This window comes from Thalassophryne amazonica, chromosome 7 (assembly GCF_902500255.1).
Source record: "Thalassophryne amazonica chromosome 7, fThaAma1.1, whole genome shotgun sequence".
Lineage (NCBI taxonomy): Eukaryota > Metazoa > Chordata > Actinopteri > Batrachoidiformes > Batrachoididae > Thalassophryne > Thalassophryne amazonica.
In genome coordinates this window covers 21,130,494-21,153,700 of record NC_047109.1, presented here as the reverse complement: position 1 = coordinate 21,153,700, position 23,207 = coordinate 21,130,494, and the positions used below count along the sequence as shown (strand labels likewise).

The window sequence follows — 23,207 nt, the reverse complement described above, 5'->3', positions numbered from 1 at the left end:
GTGTGTGGCACCAGCTTCTAGCCTGGCATCTCACGATCATTCCGGCACACTGTGGTTGTAGCCATCAAGCCTGCAATCCTATGCGACACCATCTGTATCTTGGACAGAGCGAAAAAGAGCACACACTAACAGACCCCGAATTTAGATAAAGGCCGAGATCTGTTCCGTTGCTAATAAAAGGACTTTAAAGGATAGGAAGCATAGTAACCAGTATGCCAGTATGCTAGCATTATGAGAGGGAGAATAAATGGGTCTTACGTCTAGACTTGAAAGTCTTTCTACAGAATCTGGCTGTTTTATTTATGTAGGTAGATCATTCCACAAAACAGGTGCATGATAAGAGAAAGCTCTGTGGCCCCACAGACTTTTTATTCACCCTAGGCACACAAAGTAGCCCCCTGCACCCTGAGAACGCAGAGCACATACGTAGGGTAGTCTGTGAATAATTTTATAAGTTAATAGCAGAAACCTTAAAATCTGATCTCACAGGGACAGGAAGTCAGTGAAGAGACGCAAAAATGGGTGTGTAATGTAGTTGAACTTCAGCTTCCAGTCAAGAGTATGACAGCAGCATTTTGAAACCAACTGGAGAGCCCTAATGCTGGACTGTGGTACACCAGAAAATAGAGCATTGCAGTAGTCCAGTCGAGAAGAAACAAATGCATAGATCCGGGTCTCTGCATCAGCCATAGACACATCTTCGCTATATTTCTCAGCTCCTCGTAATATCTCTAAAGTGTAGGTCAAAGGACAATGTGGAATCAAAATCATCCCAAGGTTCCTCACTTGTCATTGTGAGCCTACGTTAAGTGTTTGCTGGTCAAACTGATGCCGTTGTCCTACTGGACCAAGAACCATCATTTTGGTCTTATCCGAGTTTAAAGTAAGAAATTGTTGGACCTCCAGCTTTTCACTGAAGCAAGGCAATCCTTTTAGGATTTTATGTGTATGGGATTACCAGCAGTTACCGGGCAAACAAGACCCAAACAACATATTTGACTGGCCTAAGAGAAATGGTGCAAAATTTTGGTGATTGATGATATATATATATATATTTTTTTAATCTAGGGACCACATACAGTTTGTCAGATGACTTTCCAAAACTGGATTCAAGCCACATTACACTCAAGATAGTGAAGCAACGTTCATGATATGGGCATCTTTCTCCTACTAAGGTGTTGGGCCTATATATTGCATACCAGGGATCACGGCTCAGTGTGACACACATTCAAAATACTTTAATAGGTTCATGTTGCTTTATGATGAAGAGGAAATTTCCTTTAAATGGGGGTTTCAACAAGACAATGACCCTAAACACCCCAGCATTCGAGCAGCATCTTGGTTCAAGACCAACCAAGATTAACATTATGGAGCGGCCAATCCCAGGACCTTAATCCAATAGACGTCTGGTGGGGTGACATTAAAAATGCTGTTGAATGCAGAAGAATTTATGGAATGTAGTCTCAAATCATCCTGGGATAGTATTCCTGTTCACAGGGGGTGCCAGACGTTGGTCGACTCCATGCAACACAGATGTGAAGCTGTTCTTAGAAAACAGCGGTTATACAACCCAAATATTAGTTCAATCATTCACAGGAAAGCTAAATTTTCAAGCATTTTATATATAGTGAATGTTTGAGTTTGTAAAGAAAAATGCAGACATGCTTTTTCTTAAACAGTCTACTATTCCTTTTTCTTCACTTTCTGTAAAGTAAAATCAAATTTTATAAATTGTTCTTCACATTTTGATTTGGAATAGAATGGACAGTGTTCCCAGTGCATTCGTGTGTATGGAAATAAATATTATAAGGATTTTGAGCTTTACTCACTTTTTTAACACACTGCTGTTATTTTGAACACAACTATGCAAACCCTAATTACTTTGCATTAAAATTGTGCACCCTGTAAATCATACATTGGAGTTGGACATGCCCCAAATACACTTCTGCCATGCACTTAAGCCTGTGTGCCAAAGATAATCAAGATAGGGCCCAGTGTGTTCTTCCTTCTTCACTGCACATCCTCAATGGATGTGGTAGAAAGGTGTTGAGGATTGGAGGACTTTTCAAAAACATCATCCTCCATAACTTCTTCTATTGGTTTCATCTTCGAGGAAGTCTTTGTATCAGGTGATTTCTCTATAAAGATAAAAAAAAATCAGATAATATGAAATATTCTGTAGCAATAAGATTATAAAATGCTGTTTGCAGACCAAGAAAAAACAGAAATTATCACGGCATAAAACAAAGCGTCATGCTTATTCAAACTAATGTGACGTGAATGTTTACAAACAAAATAAATTAAATGTGACAGAGGACTGTTTTGATCCCTGTGCAGCATCAGAGCAGCAAAATCTGCATGTTACACACCCATTACTCACAGCACCATCTCTTCCACACAGGGGAAGGGGGGGCTTCCACATGCTCAGGAGTGTGACAGCCTCCAGGCCCCCCCAACAACCTTAACTGGAATAAGCGGTATAGAATAATATGGTAGTTAAACACCTCTGCAGTGGCAAAGCCCTGGTGGTTGATGAGATCCGTCCAGAATGCTGAAGGTTCTGGGTGTGGAGGGACAGTCTTGGATGAGACGTCTCTTCAACATTGTGTGGAGGTCTGGGATGGTGCTAAGGAGTGGCAAACTGGGGTGGTGGTCCCCCAATTTAAAAAAACGGGAACAGAGAGTGTGTGCCAATTAACAGGGGGCATCACACTACTCAGCCTCCCTGGTAAAGTCTACTTCAGAGTACTGGAAAGGATGGGTTCGGCGATAGTTGAACCTCTGATTGAAGAGGAACAATGCGGGTTCGTCCTGGTCGTGGAGCTCTTCACTCTCACATGGATCCTGGAGGAGGCCTGGGAGTATGCCATCCAGTCTACATGGTTTTGTGGACTTGGAGAAGGAGTAGTAATCGGGTACCCCGGGAGATACTGTACTCTGGGAAGTGCGGCGGGAGTATGGAGTGAGGGGGGTCCCTTCTCAGGGCCAACCAATCTCTGTACTCACAACACAAGAGCCATGTTAGGTTCTCAAGCAATAAGTAGGACTGTTTCCAGTGGGGGGGTGGCTACTGCCAGGTCTAGGTGGAGCTAGAGGGGACGCTGGGGTGGCACTGGACCCCCTGAAACTCTGATTTGACACCCCAGGTGCCAACCCAGATGATTGAGATGTCATGGAACTGCAGTTCTGGTTGAAAAAAGCCAGCTGCATTTTGAAACTGGTGAACATGTTGACTGCTAGGTCCCTCCCTGTACAGACGTTGGCGCTGTTGTAGCACAAAAGTTCTAATGCACCTTAACAGAAAATGAAAAATCTTCGCGCTGAGCAGTGCACGTCGTCCAAACCGTGGACTCCTAATGACATCAAAGTTATATCGGTGAGTAAACGGTCCAGGTTGTTAAAAGAGGCATTTCTCCTTTCTTTAATTCGGGTTGCTTTATATGTAAGTGCTTCTGCAGTGATGTTAGATTAATGAAACTAGTAGACAGCTAGCAGATCGTCCCTTACCAAAAAATAGTACTGATAATATAAAAAGTAAACTGGAAGTATACTTGAAACATACTTGTATGTACTATTTTGGTAAGGGGTGCTCTGTTGGCTTTATAAAGTATAACGTGAAGATGCACAGGCTAAATGAAATATAGCTACTTTTTCCTCCTCTGTTCTGTATAAAACCTCTGGACTTCACCACGGTGCTGTTGTGTTGTGAGAGTGGTGACCGAAACATCCATCCATCCATCCATCTTCTACGCTTAGTCCACTTAAGGGTCGCGGGGGGCTGGAGCCTATCCCAGCAGTCATAGGGCGTGAGGCGGGGTACACCTAGGACAGGACGCCAGTCTGTCGCAGGGCCACAAATAGCAACAAACAGACCACACCCACACGCACACCTAAGGACAATTTAAAGATTCCAATCCACCTAACCTGCATGTCTTTGGATGTGGGAGGAAACCGGAGCACCTGGAGTAATACCCACGCAAACACGGGGAGAACATGCAAACTCCCACACAGAAAGGCACGGGAACTGAACCCATGACCTTCTCGCTGTGAGGCAACAGTGATAACCACTAAGCCACCGTGCTGCCCGTGACCGAAACAGTAACACCTTATTTAATGACTGTTTCTCAGCAGTTATGTCAACAGCACAAAACATCTACAAGTTGGGCTCTTTAGAAGTAAGGACAGTTATTTGAAGAAAGATGACCTAGAAGAATATGTTTAGTTTAACACATCCAATAAGGACTGGAAGTACTTTTTAATAACCTCTTAATTTTGCTCTCTGACTGACACTAGGACGATGCACTTAAAATACGCCTGCCCCTGGGTGTGACTCAGTTGCTCTCAAAAGTATTGGAAGACTTGGTATTTCACACATTTTAATGCGTTTTATGCCATTTAAAAAAAATAAAATCTAAAATTAACTTCCTTAAACTCAAACTGAAAGCAAATCTCTACAACTTGATATAAATTAATTAAAAATATAAAAGCCAAGACGATGGGTTGCATAAGTAGTAGAGGTGGGCAGATCGATCCTAATATCGATAATATCAATACCAATGCTGGTATTGATATTGAACGATCCTCATGTAAAAAAGATCAACACAAGCTTTTTTCTCTCCCACACACACTGACTGCTGTGCACCCAGATTTATCAAAGTCTACTCTCTGTCTGTAAGAGCAGCGCTGCGCTGTGTCACACAACACAGAGCAGCACACCCTCCCCCCCTCTGGGTCTTTTGTTGTTGCATGATCACGTGGCTCAGCGGTGCCAGTCAACAGCCATGCAAGTAGGCTCAGCCTGGCCCGCCCACTCAGCACTCTCCTCAAGTCAGCCCTCTACCTCAGGAGATTTTGTTTTTCAGTTGTGTTGAGTGATATTTTTTAAACAAATGTTGATTGTGATAATAAAGTATTTTGTTGTCACGTACAATGTTTGGCGAAATTCTAGTCCTAAGTCTTTTGGATCCTTTGGATCTATGAAGCTTAAATATGAAAACATATTGGTATCGGTATCGATATCGGTGATTACTGGGCCGTATTTACTTGGTATCGGATCAATACTAAAATTCCCGGTATCGCCCCACCTCTAATAAGTACGAGGTCTGTTAGAAAAGTATCGTACCTTTTTATTTTTTTCAAAAACTATATGGAATTTGATTCATATGTTTTTACGTCAGCCAAGCTTGAACCTTCTTGCGCATGTGTGAGTTTTTCCACGCCTGTCGGTTGCGTCATTCGCCTGTGGGCAGGCTTTGAGTGAGCACTGCTCCACCCCTCTCGTCATTGTTTCATTGCGAGGAACTGGCGGAAGATTAGGCCTTTTTTCCATCAGAATTTTTTCAGTAAACTGTTAAGAGACAGGCAGCTGGAAACATTCGAAAAATTTATCTGGCTTTCGGTGAAAATTTTATGGGCTTCACAGAGAATAAGGAGTGTTACTACAGCTCTTACGGACGGCCCACAATGGCGCACGGCGCGCCGTGCTCCGAGACGCCATCGAGAGGCAGAAACCACCAAATCATTTCTAACGGTATGGCTGTGTGGATCCGGGGCCGTCGTGTGCAATTTCTCTGGCTATCACAAAGAGCTGGACATCCGCCATTTTCCAGCAGATTCACTTTTAACAAGAGATTTTGTCATGGAAAGCCGCGCGGAGGCTTTGCGCGTCACGACCGATTCGCTGATGAAGCGAGACAAAGGAACACCTCCGTTTCGGAGTGTCAGAGGACAAGTTGGGACATTTCCAGCTTTCCACAATTTCTCTTATACTCACTCGACTGGTAAGCACTGAAAGCCGAGATAGGCATGTCCCAACTTGTCCTCTAACACTCCGAAACGGAGGTGTTCCTTTGTCTCGCTTCATCAGCGAATTGGTCGTGATACGCGAAGCCTCCGCGCGGCTTTCCATGACAAAATCTCTTGTTAAAAGTGAAATCTGCTGGAAAATGGCTGATGTCCAGCTCTTGTGATAACCAGAGAAATTGCACACAACGGGTCCCCGGCTCCACACAGTGATCCGTTTAGAAATGATGTGGTGGTTTGGTTTCTGCCTCTCGATGGCGGCTCGGAGCGCGGCGCGCCGTGCGCCATTGTGGACCGTCCTTAAAGCTGTAGTAACACTCATTCTCTGTGAAGCCCGTAAAATTTTCACCGAAAAGCCAGATAAATTTTCGAATGGTTTCCAGCTGCCTGTCTCTAACAGTTTCTGAAAAAATTCTGATGGAAAAAAAGCCTAAATCATTCCGCCATTTCCTCGCAATGAAACGACGACGAGAGGGGTGAGCAGTGCTCACTCAAAGCCTGCCCACAGGCGAATGATGCAACCGACAGGCGTGAAAAAACTCACACATGCGCACGAAGGTTCAAGCTTGGCTGACGTAAAAACATATGAATCAAATCCATATAGTTTTTGAAAAAATAAAAAGGTACAATACTTTTCTAACAGACCTCGTAGTTCTTATGCTTTGGTATAAAACCTGTAAATAATAATCAGTTTTGGTGCCAGTCTTCTTCAGACAAGTTAGGGGATGGGTACATGAGCATTTCCAAGTCACTGAATATGTCTTGGACTTTATTTACATCAATTATGAAGAAATAAAAAAGTTTCAAATCTAGGCTTGCATCTCAGATGTACTTTCTGGTAACTTTTAGGTGAACATTCAGGTCTTCTTTTTAATTTTCTTTAAATTTAATTTAAAAATCCTCTATACCACTTAATCGGGAAGGCCATATTTTATATTTTTTATTAATTTATACGAGGTTGTAGAGATTTGCTTTCAGTTTGAGTTTAAGGAAGATAATTTTAGATATTTTTATTTTTATATTTTTTGTGTTTCTTGTATTTGAAATGGCATAAACAAATTTAAATGTGTGAAATACCAAGTGTTCCAATACTTTTGGAGGGCACAGTATTCTAAACTTATGATGAGTGCAAAATGAGTGTGATATTATTACTGTTTTGTTTAGGGCCCCTCCAGACATAACATGACTGAAGCAGAATGGCACGTGAAGGAGGAGTCAAATGCCACTCATGGGAAATCAGAGCCGCACTCGAACGCCTCATACAGCAGTTGCACATTAATTTTGGGCATGGCACACGCACTCTATATTTGTGTGCCGCTCACGACGGAATCCCATTTGAATGGCAGCGAGATGAGGTCGCAATGGCATCTCGTACACAGGTCGACATATCGTGCAGTGGCCGAGGAGCAGCATGAAATCATCGTCATGTCGAACTGTGGCCGAATGGCGCGATGAGGCAGCCTTCACACCAGTGGCCGAATGGCATAAATGCTGGATGAATGACCATTCGACCCACTGTCGGCCAGAATCGCTTGGAGTCCAGGTGGGCCATTCGTGCTGCCAGCTGACTTGACATGGTGATAGCGCACACAAGCACGACAGTTATGGGTTTGTCAGGGGACTGTAATTGACATGTCATCGCGTCATAGGCTGGATGATATTCAAAATCATGCAGGGAAGGAGCTGACCACCGGCCCATGACCACTGCTGCGGTCCTGCAGCTTTCTGCACTCCGCATCACAGTTGACCGCCACGTCAGTGCAATGCAAAGGTGGGGAAACATATTGGACATGTACTCCACCATGTGCAAGGCACGGTGCTGCACACGTGTCTGCAAATGATGACGACAAGGGGAAAAATAAAACAAACTGCACCACCCAAACCATGTCTCAGCACGGACAGCAGTGAGCTGCCAGTCAGCTGCACCGGACCACCGCGTCACTGCTACGCACAGCTGGGAAACACATATGGTGCCATGCAGAACATGACCTAACGAGACGCCACTGAGAAGTGGGCTCTCCTCACGTCGTAATATTAAAAACACATATCACTTTTGAAACGCAGACACCTGCGCCTTCAGTGTGCACTGGTGACTAGTATGTTGGTGGACAGAGGGGACATGTGATGCCAGCTCACGTGTTAATGGTATCAGCACATCAGGTCATTCATAGACAAAGGGGTCTGTTCCTGAACATGCTCCTCTGCATGTGGATTGTGGAACTGTATTTTCCAGAGTATACGAGGTCTGTCAATAAGTAACGGTCCTTTTTATTTATTTATGGAAAGACATGTCCAGCTCTCCACAATTTCTCTGATACTTACTGAACTGGTAAGCATTGAAAGGCCGAGATAGGCATGTCCAAACTTGTCTTCTGACATGCCGAAACGGAGGTGTTCCTTTGTCTCGCTTCCAAAGCGAATTGGTCTTTATGCGCGAAGCCTCCCGCACGGCTTTCCATGAAAAAACTCTTGTTAAAGTGAAATCTGCTGGAAAATGGCTGATGTCCAGCTCTTGTGATAACCAGAGAAAGAGCACACGATGGTCTCGTATCCACAGAGCCATCTGTTTAGAAATGGTCCGGTGGCTTGTACCGCGTCGTCGCAGCTCAGAGCGCGGCGCGCCGAGCATACCTTAAAGCTGTAGTAACAGTCCTTATTCTCTGTGAAGCCCGTAAAATTTTCAACCGAAAGCTAGATAAATTTTTCGAATGGTTTCCAGGTGCCAGTTTCTAACAGCTTCTGATAAATTCTGATGGAAAAAGTCCTTTTCATTCCGCCATTTCCAGACAATGAAAATCCGACGAGGGGGCGGGACCACTCCTTCCCAAGGTGTACTCACAGGCGAATGACGTAACCGACAGGCGTGGGAAAAACTCACGCATGTGCACGAGGGTTCAAGCATGTCGGACGTAAAAACATATGAATGAAATCCATATAGTTTTTGAAAAAAATAAAAAGGACCGTTACTTTATTGACAGACCTCGTAAATCGCACCAGAGTCACATTGGTTCAAAAATGCCTCTTTAAGAGGAAAAAACAATTATGAGTCGCACTGGAGTACAAGTCGTGTTTATCACTTCATGCAAGAAGGAGCAAACTGAATTTATTCATAAGGCACTGTGTTAAGGAGCACAGTCATATGTGAGGTGAACGTACCACCCAATAAAACATTCGGAGTGGCTATACACCCAACCGTTGGTTCAATAAAGTAAATATGCGAGCATATACGCCCAACCACAACCGACCAATGAGCGCGCTGTAAGCTCACTTTCGGTTTCAACGCAGGAGGGAAAAAAGGCAGATATTTTTTCGCCGCTGGGGGAGGGTTCACAGCCTGTGGAGGAGCTCTTATCTAAAGCGGTTCTGTTTGGCTCATCACACCCAGGGAACTGTGTCAAACTAACACCATCTTACAGCCAACAAGCAGCATTTTGTTTAAAAACTGTTTTGTCTGTTTGATCCATTGAGGTGTTTTTGCAGTAATTAAGATGGCGCAGTTAAATGTGTCAAACATATGCTGCAATAGAGCCTTAAAAGTGGTATAAAAAACATAGTTTAGATGCACAAAACGTGTCAAATACACGATCACGGTTGGGCGAATAAGATATTATATTTATCTGCCCAACGTTGTGCATGTAACGTTCAATGTATGACTTATTTGCCCAACGGTTGGGTGAATAAGGTAAGACATTATATTTATCTGCCCAACATTTGTGCATATAATGTTCAATGTATGACTTATCTACCCAATGGCTGGGCATATAAAGTGGTTTTCATGTGACTTATCGGTCACGTCATTTGTGCCCCGCGCCCATTCTGGATTACGACGCGGTGGCCGCTGTGATACGCTACGTGCATTTGGCGAACAATTGCAGAAGCTTCAACGTCGGTGTGAAGAAGGCCTCACGGCACTGTGGCGCTGAGAGAGATCTGCCGCTACCAGAATTTTATTTTATTCGGCAATAAAATTATATAAGAATACATAAAAATACTGCAGAGGATAACACAAGAAGGCTTCCAATACGGATGCTTATTTACATTGTGGTCCTCGAGCACCGAGCTGCTGATCTGCAAGCTGCCCTTCTAGCGCCTCGTGAGAGAAATCGCTCAGGACTTCAAGACGACCTCCGCTTTCAGAGCTCCGCCGTGATGCTCTGCAGGAAGCCGGCAAGGCTGACATGGTTGGCAGCTTCCTAGTTCACAATATCGCAGTGTGACACTGTCGACCAGTTTGTTACATCACCACTAAATTCACTATCTGGTATAAGATACGGACCCACTGAACCAACTGCTACACATCTATCACGATAAATAGCTTTATCTCGAGGATTTAAATACTTTCTCTCCTTTCTTCTATCACGCACAGCCCTCCTTGTAATCCAGAATGGAGACGGCACCTGTCCTGCAGCAAATCGGGTCACATGATTGAAAACCCTCTATAGCCTTTGCCTAAAACATTTGAAAACATTTCTATATTTACAACACAAACACTACTTTAGTCATCGGAAGCTAAGAGCGAATTATTGTTTTTGTTATAGACACAAACTGCCTGTAAACAAAAAGAAAGATCTGTATTCAGATCCAGTGGTGGGCAGAGTTCAGCTAATCTGATAGCAAATAATTATCAAAGGTAATGTTTTTGCTATCGGATTAGCTTTTCAGATAAGTTTTAAAACCATCATCGGACCAATTATCTTCCGACAAATTTAGTTCCGATAACTTTCAATCTGATAACATTTTCTTTGCTGGTAAAGTTAACGGTCAAAAACATTTGTAAACCCTAAAATCAAACATTTTAGTCCGTTTGTTGTGTGCTTATAGCCACTGAGCAGCCTGGCTAACTGGCCGGTCGACGCAGGGAGCATTGTGGGTAGTGTAGTTCAGATTCACTTTGGACGTTACAGTGACTTGTCCACTCGACACAAAAACAAAACAGACTAATTTTAACATTATTTTATTTTATTTCTTTGTGGCTGTAATTTAATCACCAAGACGCGGTGGGGGAGACGAGCTCTCTGTGTGCACAGAGGGAGGGACTTTTCTTCACGTTTCAACACTGTTTTGGATTAAAAAGGATGCTTTATGTGGATTATTTATTCAGATGAATCCCACTGAAACTAACAGGTAAGAATTTATATTTACTATGTGTATTTTACTCTGCCAATCAATGCAATAATAGATGTATTTCGGTTGTTTAAGCCACAGGGTTGAAAGTGTGTGAAAAAAAGCAGTAGCTTTTAGTTCCTAAATGACGGTGTATCTAATACCGAGATAAACTGTGACTTCTAATACTGTGTTTTACTGCTTTTGAAAGATGATGACAGTGTTTGGGGTTTTATTTTTTTGTTTATTTATTTTTCGTGCGTTCTTTGTGTTTGTGATCCTTGAATTTACCCAGAAGCCCCTGCAGTGCTTAAAGTGAAACTGGTTTATCAGAAGCCGACAGTATAATCTGCGTCCAAATCAATACTAATAGTTATCAGTTATCTGTAATAAAGATAAATTTTTTAGCAGTTTATTGGTTTATTCATCATAAAAGATAACTTTTCAGTTATCTGATTAATGGTTATCGAAGCTAACTTTTTTGGTTAGCTGTGCCCACAACTGTTCAGATCTTTCAGATCATGTGTATTTGTACAAGTATTTGAATTTTTATTGATACTACAGGATACTTGAATTTCCTACGGGATAAATAAACCATCTGTTGCAACACCTCCCACCCCCTACACGTCACAGTGACGTCCTGTCAGACCACCTTCAGTCGTAGACTGAGGCCACCGAGGTGCTCCACAGAACGCCACAGGAGGTCCCTCCTATCTGTGCCAGTCAGACTCTACTCCTCTCCCTTCTGCAGGATGAATACATAACAATTACAGTTTTTCAGTTACTCAGCGCTATGTGCAATATCTCAACATCTTGTGCAAGTTTCTTCAGTTATTTTGCACAAACATGTTGTACTCAACTGTTCTCACTGTTAAAAAAAAGAAGCTTTGTTTACTGTTTTGGCACTTTGGCAAAACAATTTCCTTTGGGATTAATAAAGATCTTTCTCATTCTTATTCTTTCTCATCTTGTCTTAGTTCCAGGAACAACAGAAACGTGTACTTCATATGTTTGAGGATGATGTGTCTTACGGAGTGAGGAGCCAGCAGATCCTCCACGTAGGATTTGGTTCAGCACATCATCAGTGTCACTCGTGCTCGCCATGCTTTTCCTCATCTGCATCATGGAGAGCTGTGAGCACAGACTGGGCTGGCGGTCCAGCTTCTTTGCGGCCTACAACACATCCACCAACAGCTGCATCAGCAGCATGTTTGACAGTACTTATTGCATTCATGCACTACTATGTTGGTGGGCCAATAAGAAGTAATTCAGACTGCTGGAATACTGTACCTCAGCTTAAATTTACCACAACTATTACTTTACAGTAAAACCTGCTCACCGAGCCAAACGCGTTCTTTATTGTACAGCCTGCCAGCAGAGCATAAATACTTTACAGTATAATCTGCTCGCAGAGCCTAATGCGCACTTTATAGTACAGCCTGCTAGTGGAGCATAAAATACTTTACAGTATAATCTGCTCACAGAGCCTAACATACTTTATAGACTACCCTACATGCAGAGCCTAACATATTTTATAGTACAAGACAAGAGTTCCAGGTAGTGACTTTAATCCGCACAAAAGTGACTCACGATTGACATTTTTAAATTAATGGCTTTGAGAGGGGGGTAAGAAGCGGAGTTTGCCGCTTCTGAAAAGCAGCGAAGGCAATGACCCAACAAAGCAGCGGATCAGAGCACTGCCACATCGTTTCAAGCTTCAAAGCGGAGTCATTATAGAAGCAGTTGATTACAGACCCACTGTTCTTTTTCCCGATAAAACACCCTCAAAAACAACCGCCGCTCTGAAGGACCGATAAGGGATAAGTTATAGTATAACCACACTTTATTGTAAAACCTGCTTGCAGAGCCTAACATACTTTACAGGAAAACCTGCATGCAGAGCCTCACATATTTTATAGTACAACCCCGTTCCAATGAAGTTGGGACATTGTCTAAAATGTAAATAAAAACAGAATACAATGATTTGCAAATCCTCTTCAACCTATATTCAGTTGAATACACCACAAAGGCAAGATATTTAATGTTCAAAACTGATAAACTTTATTGTTTTTGTGCAAATATTTGCTCATTTGAAATGGATGCCTGCAACACATTTCAAAAAGTTGGGACAGTGGTATGTTTACTACTGTGTTACATCACCTTTCCTTCTAACAACACTCAATAAGCATTTGGGAACTGAGGACACTAATTGTTGAAGCTTTGTAGGTGGAATTCTTTCCCATTCTTGCTTGATGTACGACTTCAGTTGTTCAACAGTCCGGGTTCTCTGTTGTATTTTGCGCTTCATAATGCAACACACATTTTCAATAGGTGACAGGTCTGGACTGCAGGCAGGCCAGTCTAGTACCCGCACTCTTTTACTACGAAGCCATGCTGTTGTAAACATGTGCAGAATGTGGCTTGGCATTGTCTTGCTGAAAATAAGCAGGGACGTCCCTGAAAAAGACGTTGCTTGGATCGCAGCATGTGTTGCTCCAAACCTGATTGTACCTTTCAGTATTGATGGTGTCATCACAGATGTAAGTTGCCCATGGCATGGACACTAACACACCCCCATACCATCATAGATGTTGGCTTTGGAACTTTGTCTGGTAACAATCTGGATGGTCTTTTTCCTGTTTTGTCCGGAGGACACGACGTCCATGATTTACAAAAACAATTTGAAATGTGGACTCATCAGACCACAGCACACTTTTCCACTTTGTGTCTGTCCATTTCAAATGAGCCCGGGCCCAGAGAAGACGGCGGTGTTTCTGGATGTTGTTGATGTATGGCTTTCGCTTTGCATGGTAGAGTTTTAAACTTGTAGGACGTAGAGACGAACTGTGTTAACTGACAATGGTTTTCTGAAGTGTTCCTGAGCCCATGCGGTAAGATCCTTTACACAAGGATGTCGGTTTTTAATGCAGCGCCGCCTGAGGGATCGAAGGTCATAGGGATTCAATGTTGGTTTTTGGCCTTGCTGCTTACGTGTAGAAAGTTCTCCAGAGTCTCTGAATCTTCTGATTATATTATGGACTGTAGATGATCCCTAAATCCCTAGCTGTTGGTCTATTTTTTCACACAGTTGTTCACAAAGTGGTGATCCTCACCCCATCTGTGCTTGTGAATGGCTGAGCCTTTTGGGGATGCTCCTTTTATACCCAATCATGACACTCACCTGTTTCCAGTTAATCTGTTCACCTGTGGAATGTTTCCAAACAGGTGTTCTCTGAGCATTCATCAACTTTCCCAGTCTTTTGTTGCCCCATCCCAGCTTTTTTGAAACGTGTTGCAGGTATCCATTTCAAAATGAGCAAATATTTGCACAAAAACAATAAAGTTTATCAGTTTGAGCAATAAATATCTTGTCTTTGTGATTTATTCAATTGAATATAGGTTGAAGAGGATTTGCAAATCATTGTATTCTGTTTTTATTTACATTTCACACAATGTCCCAACTTCATTGGAATTGGGGTTGTACAATCCTGCTGGCAGAGCCTAACATACTTTATAGTACAAACTGCTCATGGAGCCTGACGTACCTTGTCACTGAGTGTGGGGTCATTGAGAGAGTACAGTTTGTTGGTAATGTCTTTGCCAATGAGGTATCGTAACACCTCATTGAGGAAAGTGTCTGATTCCAGGAAATAGGTGAGCCTCTCTCTGGACCAGCACAGGAACTTACAGTTCTCTTCTGCCATGATAGTCACCTGTTAAACAAAAGAAATAGACACAGTACGGAACGTTGCTATGGGCTGTCCTAAAAGTCACTACAAATCAGAAAATTATTTCATCACCTAATTTGCATAATTAGCCAACTACAAATGAACTTTCGTCTGTTGATTCTTTTTTTTTTTTTTTAATGTGACAATTCTAACCTTTACCCTTTATCCAGGCTTGGGACCAGTAAAAGTGACCCAGTGGAGACACTAGCAGAGTTACTTAGGTTTTTATTCTTTAGTGGGATTTAGTGCAGTGATTTATTTTCGACAAAGAAAATTTGACATTTATATCCCACCCTAACAGCAGCGGCTTTACATATGCGCAAATCATTTGCAGTCTGAAAGTGGACGAGTGAACATCTCCCGCCCCGGTTGGAGCTGGGAGGGACGGCCGGGGAAGGACTGGGCAGTCTGTGAGTGGTTTGGAATGTGGGAGGGGTCCAGTCCCACGGCAGCACCGGACAGTCTCCAGATGTCTCCACTAACACCAGGAACAGTCACTAGATTTGTTACTAGTTGCTTTTCTGAAAAAGACTCACTAGAGGGGTCTGAATACTCACTAAATATACCAACAAAGTCACTAAGTTGGCAACACTGAATAGAGACACATCACACCAGTATTTTTTTTTTAAACCAAACATAGGACTGTGTCTTCTTTCAGTGAATCATTGTATAATTTTATCCATCCACTCTGCACTCTATCCCACTGGTCACTGGGTGTGACATGCGGTTCACACTGGACAGGAGACCAACCGATCGCAGGGTCGAAACATAGAGAACAACAAAAACATTCACACTCTCACTTCCTCCTACCACAAATTCATCTAAAGTGCATGTCTTTGGATGTGGGATGAAACGGGAGCACCCAGAGGGAACCATGTGAACACGGGGAGAACATGCAAACGCTGCACAGAAAGAACCAGGTCAGAAACATACACATTTCGTCATGGAAAATGAATATTTTTAGCCTGTGGTCAGGTCATTGTGGACACATGCAGTTTAAAATTGACTCTGATGTAGCAGTCAGTTTGGATCTATGAGACAGGAATTTGAAAACAAAAACATCAATAAATGGAAGTGGAATGATGAACCCCGAAGGCCGACGGCAGCTGTTCAAATCATTTATGAGATATGTTTCACAAGCTGGTTTGAGACAACCTTCTGATGGATAGACACAAAATCTTCGCAATACCCAAAGGCCTTACATAGCCGGCGCCACGAGGGGACGTTTGGGGGCGACGCCCCCTCACGTCATCAACCCCGCCCCTTCGGGTGTTAGAGTTATCAAAAAATAAAAAAGAAAGAAAAAGAAATACTGGAAAATATAGCAAAATATTAGTTATTCAATAATATCATGTATTTAACAAATAAACCAAATTAATTAACTAAAGTAATTAATTTTAAAACAAACGGATATGGCGTGTGTCTGTGTTCAAGGGATTTGATAGGTTGAGGGTTGCGCTTGTCAGTGCGGCAGAGGGCGGTGCGTTTCCAATGCGTCGTGATGCCCCCTGTGATAAACTCATCGCCCCCTTAATATTTTTTTTCTGGTGCTGGGACTGTGGCCTTATTTGATGGCATCAGGTAAAAATCTAAAATTAACATGCAAAAGTTGAGTCTGTGATTAAAAGATGCCCCTGGATGTTTCAGATTCATTTTTGAGGAAAAAAAAAATCTTGGCTTATACTGGGCCAATCTGGTATTATTTATTTTCTTTTTATTTACATCCTTCAGTAATCACACAGCTTCCTCAAGGATAAAATATGCAGTGTAAGCTTTTTACATCAATTAATGTAAAAAAAAAAATCAACACATTTACATGATGATGGTGATTAAAACGGCCGCCGTTTTTCTCTTTTCTGCATATACTCGTATATGTACTTATGTCTCCATATACATTTCTACACGCTTTTTCTTGTTCCCCCTTTTTAATATTATTAGATTTAAGTAAATATTGGAGGAGCGGGGTACAATTAGTTTTACCTAACGTTAGCTTATCTAGCCGGCCTTAGCAGCGTTCATCATAGCTTACAAAATAGCTGTTTTTTTGTGTTTGATAACAATCTTCTCCTGTGATGTCTTATCCTTCTTATGTCTTATTACTTATTATATTATATATACCTTTTTCTTGAGCTGCTTGGGTGGGTAGGGAGAGTTCCCATGGGATAAAAAAGCTTTTTAACCTACCATCCCTGGTTCTCAAGACCAGGCACCTAAGTGGCTCTACTCTTCTCTTTTCTACTCTCCCATTTTACTCTTCCTTTTTAGATATTTAGATATACCTTTCTATACTGGCATAGTTGTTGTGAAAGTGTAGGAACACGGACCCACAACAGGGGGCGCAAATGAACGGACAATGGAGAAGGTAAATAACAAGGTTTTACTGTTGTGGAACGTGCACAACCAATACAACAATTGACAATTTGGGGTTAAACCGAATTCCACTGGTGTCGTGTGGGCAGGCTCGAAGGTAGGAGACGTCCGTCCAAGTCGAACCGGAACCACCCAGATTTCCTCTGCCACCGAACCCTGGAAATACTGGAACCGCCAAGTCCCGAATTCCCAGGTGGCCACTGCCTCCGCTCGTCGGATCCGGTACTGCTGGCAAGAGAACAAACACACAGGAGTGGATGCGGCTGCACCCAGTAACACAGAGAGGGGAGAAGCTGTCTCCACCTCACGTCACAAAACTGCAGGAAGGTGAGTACTTATCTTTGAGTAGACAGCTGTCCTGCAATGCTCAGAAAAGGCAATATGATATAGCAGAGAATTGTTACCTCTATCTTAAGGCGATATCTCGGCACTGAGGTGGAGACGCCGTCCTGCTGATATACCTCCGTGCTGAGTGGAAACAGCTGTGTCCATTGATGGGTGACAGCTGTCACCCTGGCTGCTCCCGTAAGGCGGCAGCGCCCTCTGGTGCCTGGAGCCCGCACTCCAGGCAGGGCGCCCTCTTGTGGTGGTGGGCCAGCAGTACCTCCTCTTCTGGCGGCCCACACAACAGGACCCCCCCCCCTCAACGGGCGCCTCCTGGCGCACGGCCGGGCTTGTCCGGATGGCGACGGTAGAAGTCGGCCAGGAGGGCCGGGTCCAGGATGAAGCCCTTCTTCACCCAGGAGCGTTCCTCGGGACCGTACCCCTCCCAATCCACCAGGTACTGAAAACCCCGGCCCATTCGACGGACGTCGAGGAGCCGGCGCACAGTCCAAGCCGGTTCCCCGTCGATGATCCGGGCAGGAGGTGGTGCCGGACCTGGGGTGCAGAGGGGTGAGGTGTGGTGAGGCTTGATCCTTGACACGTGAAATACGGGGTGGATCCGCAGCGAGGCCAGAAGCTGGAGCCTCACTGCGGCGGGATTGATGACTTTGAGGATCTTGAAGGGACCGATGTATCGTTCTTGGAGTTTGGGGGAGTCCACTTGTAGGGGAATGTCCTTGGTGGACAACCACACTTCCTGCCCAGGACGATACTTGGGGGCCGGGGCCCGCCGCCGGTCTGCATGTTTCTTCGCCCTCGTCCGGGCCTTTAACAAAGCAGAGCGGGCGGCACGCCACACCCGACGGCACTTCCGTAGGTGGGCCTGGACCGAGGGCACACCGACCTCTCCCTCGACCACCGGAAACAAGGGGGGCTGATACCCCAAGCACACCTCAAACGGGGAGAGGCCGGTGGCGGATGACACTTGGCTGTTGTGGGCGTACTCGATCCAGGCCAGGTGGGTACTCCAGGCTGTCGGGTGCGCGGCTGTCACACAGCGTAGTGTCTGCTCCAATTCTTGGTTGGCCCGCTCTGCTTGCCCGTTGGTCTGGGGGTGATACCCGGACGAAAGGCTGACCGTGGCCCCCAGTTCCCGGCAGAAGCTCCTCCAAACGTGTGAGGTAAACTGGGGACCGCGATCGGAAACGATGTCTGATGGTATTCCATGCAGACGGACGACGTGGTGGACCAGGAGGTCCGCTGTCTCCTGGGCCGTTGGGAGCTTCGGGAGGGCCACGAAGTGGGCCGCCTTGGAGAAACGGTCCACTACCGTGAAGACGACGGTGTTGCCCTGGGACGGCGGGAGACCCGTGACAAAGTCCAAGCCGATGTGGGACCAGGGGCGATGAGGCACGGGCAGTGGCTGTAGCAGCCCTGAGGTCTTTCGGTGGTCGGCCTTGCCCCTGGCGCAGGTGGTACAGGCCTGGACGTAGTCCCGGACGTCGGCCTCCAGGGACGCCCACCAGAAGCGTTGCCGGACGACTGCCACGGTCCTTTGCACCCCAGGGTGACAGGAGAGCTTAGAACCGTGACAGAAGTCCAGGACTGCAGCCCTAGCCTCTGGTGGGACGTATAGTCTGTTCTTTGGTCCGTTTCCGGGGTCCGGGTCACGGGTCAGGGCCTCCCGGACGGTCTTCTCCACGTCCCAGGTGAGGGCGGCCACGATAGCGGACTCCGGGATGATGGGATCCGGGGGATCCGACGGTTCCGTTTTGACTTCGACTTCGTGCACCCGGGACAATGCATCCGATCTTTGATTCTTGGTCCCGGGACGGTAGGTAATCCGGAAGTCAAAACGGCCAAAGAACAGTGACCAGCGGGCTTGCCTGGGGTTCAGCCGCTTGGCGGTCCTGATATACTCCAGGTTCCGATGGTCAGTGAAAACCGTGAATGGCACGGCTGTTCCCTCCAACAGATGTCTCCACTCTTCGAGGGCCTCTTTCACAGCAAGGAGTTCCCGATTGCCGACGTCATAATTCCGTTCAGCGGGGGTCAACCTGCGGGAAAAATAGGCACACGGGTGAAGAACCTTATCGGTCTTCCCGCTCTGGGAGAGCACCGCTCCTATCCCTGAGTCCGAGGCATCCACTTCAACCACTAACTGGCGGCTAGGATCGGGCTGCACCAGAACTGGTGCAGACGAAAAGCGCCGTTTCAACTCCTTGAACGCGGCTTTGCACCGATCCGACCAGGTGAAGGGGACTTTTGGTGAGGTCAGGGCTGTCAGGGGGCTAACTACCTGACTGTAGCCCTTAATGAACCTCCTGTAGAAATTAGCAAAGCCGAGGAACTGTTGCAGCTTCCTACGGCTTGTGGGTTGGGGCCAATCTCTCACCGCCGCAACCTTGGCCGGATCAGGGGCGACGGAGTCGGAGGAGATGATAAACCCCAGGAAGGACAAAGAAGTGCGGTGGAATTCACACTTCTCGCCCTTCACAAACAGGCGGTTCTCCAACAACCGCTGCAGGACCTGACGGACATGCCGGACATGAGTCTCAGGATCCGGGGAAAAGATGAGTATATCGTCTAGATACACGAAGACGAACCGGTGAAGGAAGTCCCGCAAGACATCGTTTACCAACGCTTGGAAAGTCGCGGGAGCATTAGTGAGACCGAACGGCATGACCAGGTACTCAAAATGACCTAACGGGGTGTTAAATGCCGTCTTCCATTCGTCTCCCTTCCGGATCCGAACCAAATGATACGCATTCCTAAGATCAAGCTTGGTGAAGATTGTGGCTCCATGCAAGGGGGTGAACACTGAATCCAACAAGGGCAACGGGTATCGGTTGCGAACCGTGATTTCGTTCAACCCCCTGTAATCAATGCATGGACGAAGCCCGCCATCTTTTTTACCCACAAAAAAGAAACCCGCACCCATCGGAGAGGTGGAATTCCGGATCAACCCGGCGGCTAATGAGTCCCGGATGTAGGTCTCCATTGATTCGCGTTCCGGCCGTGAGAGGTTGTACAGCCTACTGGACGGGAACTCACTGCCTGGAACCAAATCAATGGCACAATCATACGGGCGGTGGGGAGGAAGCGTGAGAGCCAGATCCTTGCTGAACACGTCAGCGAGGTCATGGTACTCCGCCGGCACCGCCTTCAGATTGGGCGGGACTCGGACCTCCTCCTTAGCGTGGGAGCTGGGAGGAACCGAGGAACCTAGACACTCCCGATGGCAGGTTTCGCTCCACTGTACCACTACCCCGGACGGCCAATCGATCCGGGGATTGTGCTTTAGCATCCAGGGAAAACCCAGAACCACTCGGGAGGTGGCCTGAGTCACAAAGAGCTCGATCACCTCCCGGTGGTTACCTGACACCACCAGAGTTACTGGAGGTGTCTTATGCGTGATTGGTGGGAGTAGGGAGCCATCTAGTGCCCGAACCTGTACAGGCGAGGTAAGAGCCACCAGAGGGAGCCCAATCTCCCTGGCCCATCTGCTATCTAGCAGATTCCCCTCAGAGCCCGTGTCCACCAGTGCTGGGGCCTTCAGGGTTAAATCCTCATACAGGATCGTGACTGGGAGTCGTGTGGCAATGTGGGTGTGTCCCACGTGAATGTTTTGGCCCACCCCTGGCCCAGTCTCTAGGGGCGGGGCGTTGGAGTTTAACCGCTCGGGGCAGTCGCTTGCAAGATGCTCACTCGAGCCACAAACAAAACAAGCTCCGTAGACCCGCCTCCTTTGTGCTCCAGGTGCCCTAAATGTTGCCCTGCTCGTGTCCATAGCTTCGTCAGCAGGGGGAGCCGTAGGTGCACGGAGCGCAGGAACAGAGGAGCGTGGGGAGGGCGGAGCTCGGTCGGAACCGGAAGGGAGAGGGACGACGCGTGCCTGACCACGCCCTTCGCCTCGTTCCCGACGGCGTTCTTCTAACCGGTTGTCAAGTCGTATAACCAGATCGATGAGCCCATCTAAATCCCGCGGTTCGTCCTTCGCCACCAGATGCTCTTTTAGGACCAGTGACAGTCCGTTTACAAAGGCGGCGCGGAGGGCAGTGCTATTCCAGCCGGATCTCGCCGCCGCGATGCGGAAGGCGACTGCATAGGCAGCTACGCTCCGACGCCCCTGTCTTATTGACAGTAGCGCGGTTGAAGCGGTCTCTCCTCTATTGGGATGGTCGAACACTGTTCTGAGCTCCCGCACAAACCCATCGTACGTGTGAAGGAGCCGTGAGTTCTGCTCCCAGAGCGCTGTAGCCCAAGCGCGTGCCTCCCCGCGAAGCAGGTTTATTACATAAGCTACTTTGCTAGCGTCAGTCGCGTACATCACGGGACGCTGTGCGAAGACGAGCGAACACTGCATCAAAAAATCCACGCACGTCTCCACACAGCCTCCGTACGGTTCTGGAGGGCTTATGTATGCTTCTGGGGACGGAGGGAGGGGCCGTTGAACGACCAGAGGAACGTCACTATCACGCGCAGGATCCACGGGAGGGAGAGCCGCAGCGGCGCCCGGGGGGCGCGCTTCCACTTGTGCGGCGAGAGCCTCCACCCTGCGGTTTAGGAGAACATTCTGCTCGGTCATTAAATCCATCCGAGTAGTGAAAGCGGTGAGGATCCGCTGCAACTCACCGATTACCCCTCCCGAAGACGCCGACGCGCCCTGTTCTTCCATTGGCCGTTCAACAGCCGGTTGACGCCCCTCGGGATCCATGACGCTGGCCGAGATATCCTGTTGTGAAAGTGTAGGAACACGGACCCACAACAGGGGGCGCAAATGAACGGACAATGGAGAAGGTAAATAACAAGGTTTTACTGTTGTGGAACGTGCACAACCAATACAACAATTGACAATTTGGGGTTAAACCGAATTCCACTGGTGTCGTGTGGGCAGGCTCGAAGGTAGGAGACGTCCGTCCAAGTCGAACCGGAACCACCCAGATTTCCTCTGCCACCGAACCCTGGAAATACTGGAACCGCCAAGTCCCGAATTCCCAGGTGGCCACTGCCTCCGCTCGTCGGATCCGGTACTGCTGGCAAGAGAACAAACACACAGGAGTGGATGCGGCTGCACCCAGTAACACAGAGAGGGGAGAAGCTGTCTCCACCTCACGTCACAAAACTGCAGGAAGGTGAGTACTTATCTTTGAGTAGACAGCTGTCCTGCAATGCTCAGAAAAGGCAATATGATATAGCAGAGAATTGTTACCTCTATCTTAAGGCGATATCTCGGCACTGAGGTGGAGACGCCGTCCTGCTGATATACCTCCGTGCTGAGTGGAAACAGCTGTGTCCATTGATGGGTGACAGCTGTCACCCTGGCTGCTCCCGTAAGGCGGCAGCGCCCTCTGGTGCCTGGAGCCCGCACTCCAGGCAGGGCGCCCTCTTGTGGTGGTGGGCCAGCAGTACCTCCTCTTCTGGCGGCCCACACAACAATAGTTCCACCTTAGAATTGGAATATAATATATAACCTATACCTTACTGAATTTTCATGATATGAAATCATCAAAGCATTTCATCCTATTCGGTATTTCGCATTTGTGAATCTCGCGCCATCTGGCGGGCCATGACACACGCGAGAGGTTGGCTTTAGCAGAGTTCCAGTGTCAGAAGCTCAGCACTCAGTGTAAACACATCTCATGAAGTATTGACAATAAGACAACATGGGGGCAGCACAAGTCCATCATAGGTGCTGCACCTCCTCTAGATAACCCTCTCAACTTGGGAAAACGTATAATCATCATCAGTCGCCATGAACTCGGTAACGCCATCCACATCCTTGCTTTGCCATTGTTTATATGCGCTGTGAGACAGTGGAACTCGGCTGGCACTGCAGTGCATTCTGGGAAGCCCAGGCGACTGCCAGGGGCATTATGG

General features: G+C 46.5%; 1 protein-coding gene across 2 annotated transcripts in view; it reads right to left on the bottom strand.

Moving 5' to 3' along the window:
* Window positions 1–1,889: 1,889 nt before the first annotated feature.
* LOC117513709 (blood vessel epicardial substance-like) overlaps window positions 1,890–23,207 on the bottom strand; it is a 121,328-nt gene continuing 100,010 nt past the window's right edge. For both annotated transcript variants that reach the window (XM_034173952.1, XM_034173950.1), the window contains 3 exons: window positions 14,451–14,618; window positions 11,937–12,078; window positions 1,890–2,138 (listed from right to left, as the gene is read on the bottom strand). In XM_034173952.1, coding sequence (XP_034029843.1) covers window positions 2,011–2,138; window positions 11,937–12,078; window positions 14,451–14,618 — 438 coding nt within the window. In that variant the 3' untranslated portion in view covers window positions 1,890–2,010. The remainder of the gene's footprint in view (window positions 2,139–11,936; window positions 12,079–14,450; window positions 14,619–23,207) is intronic.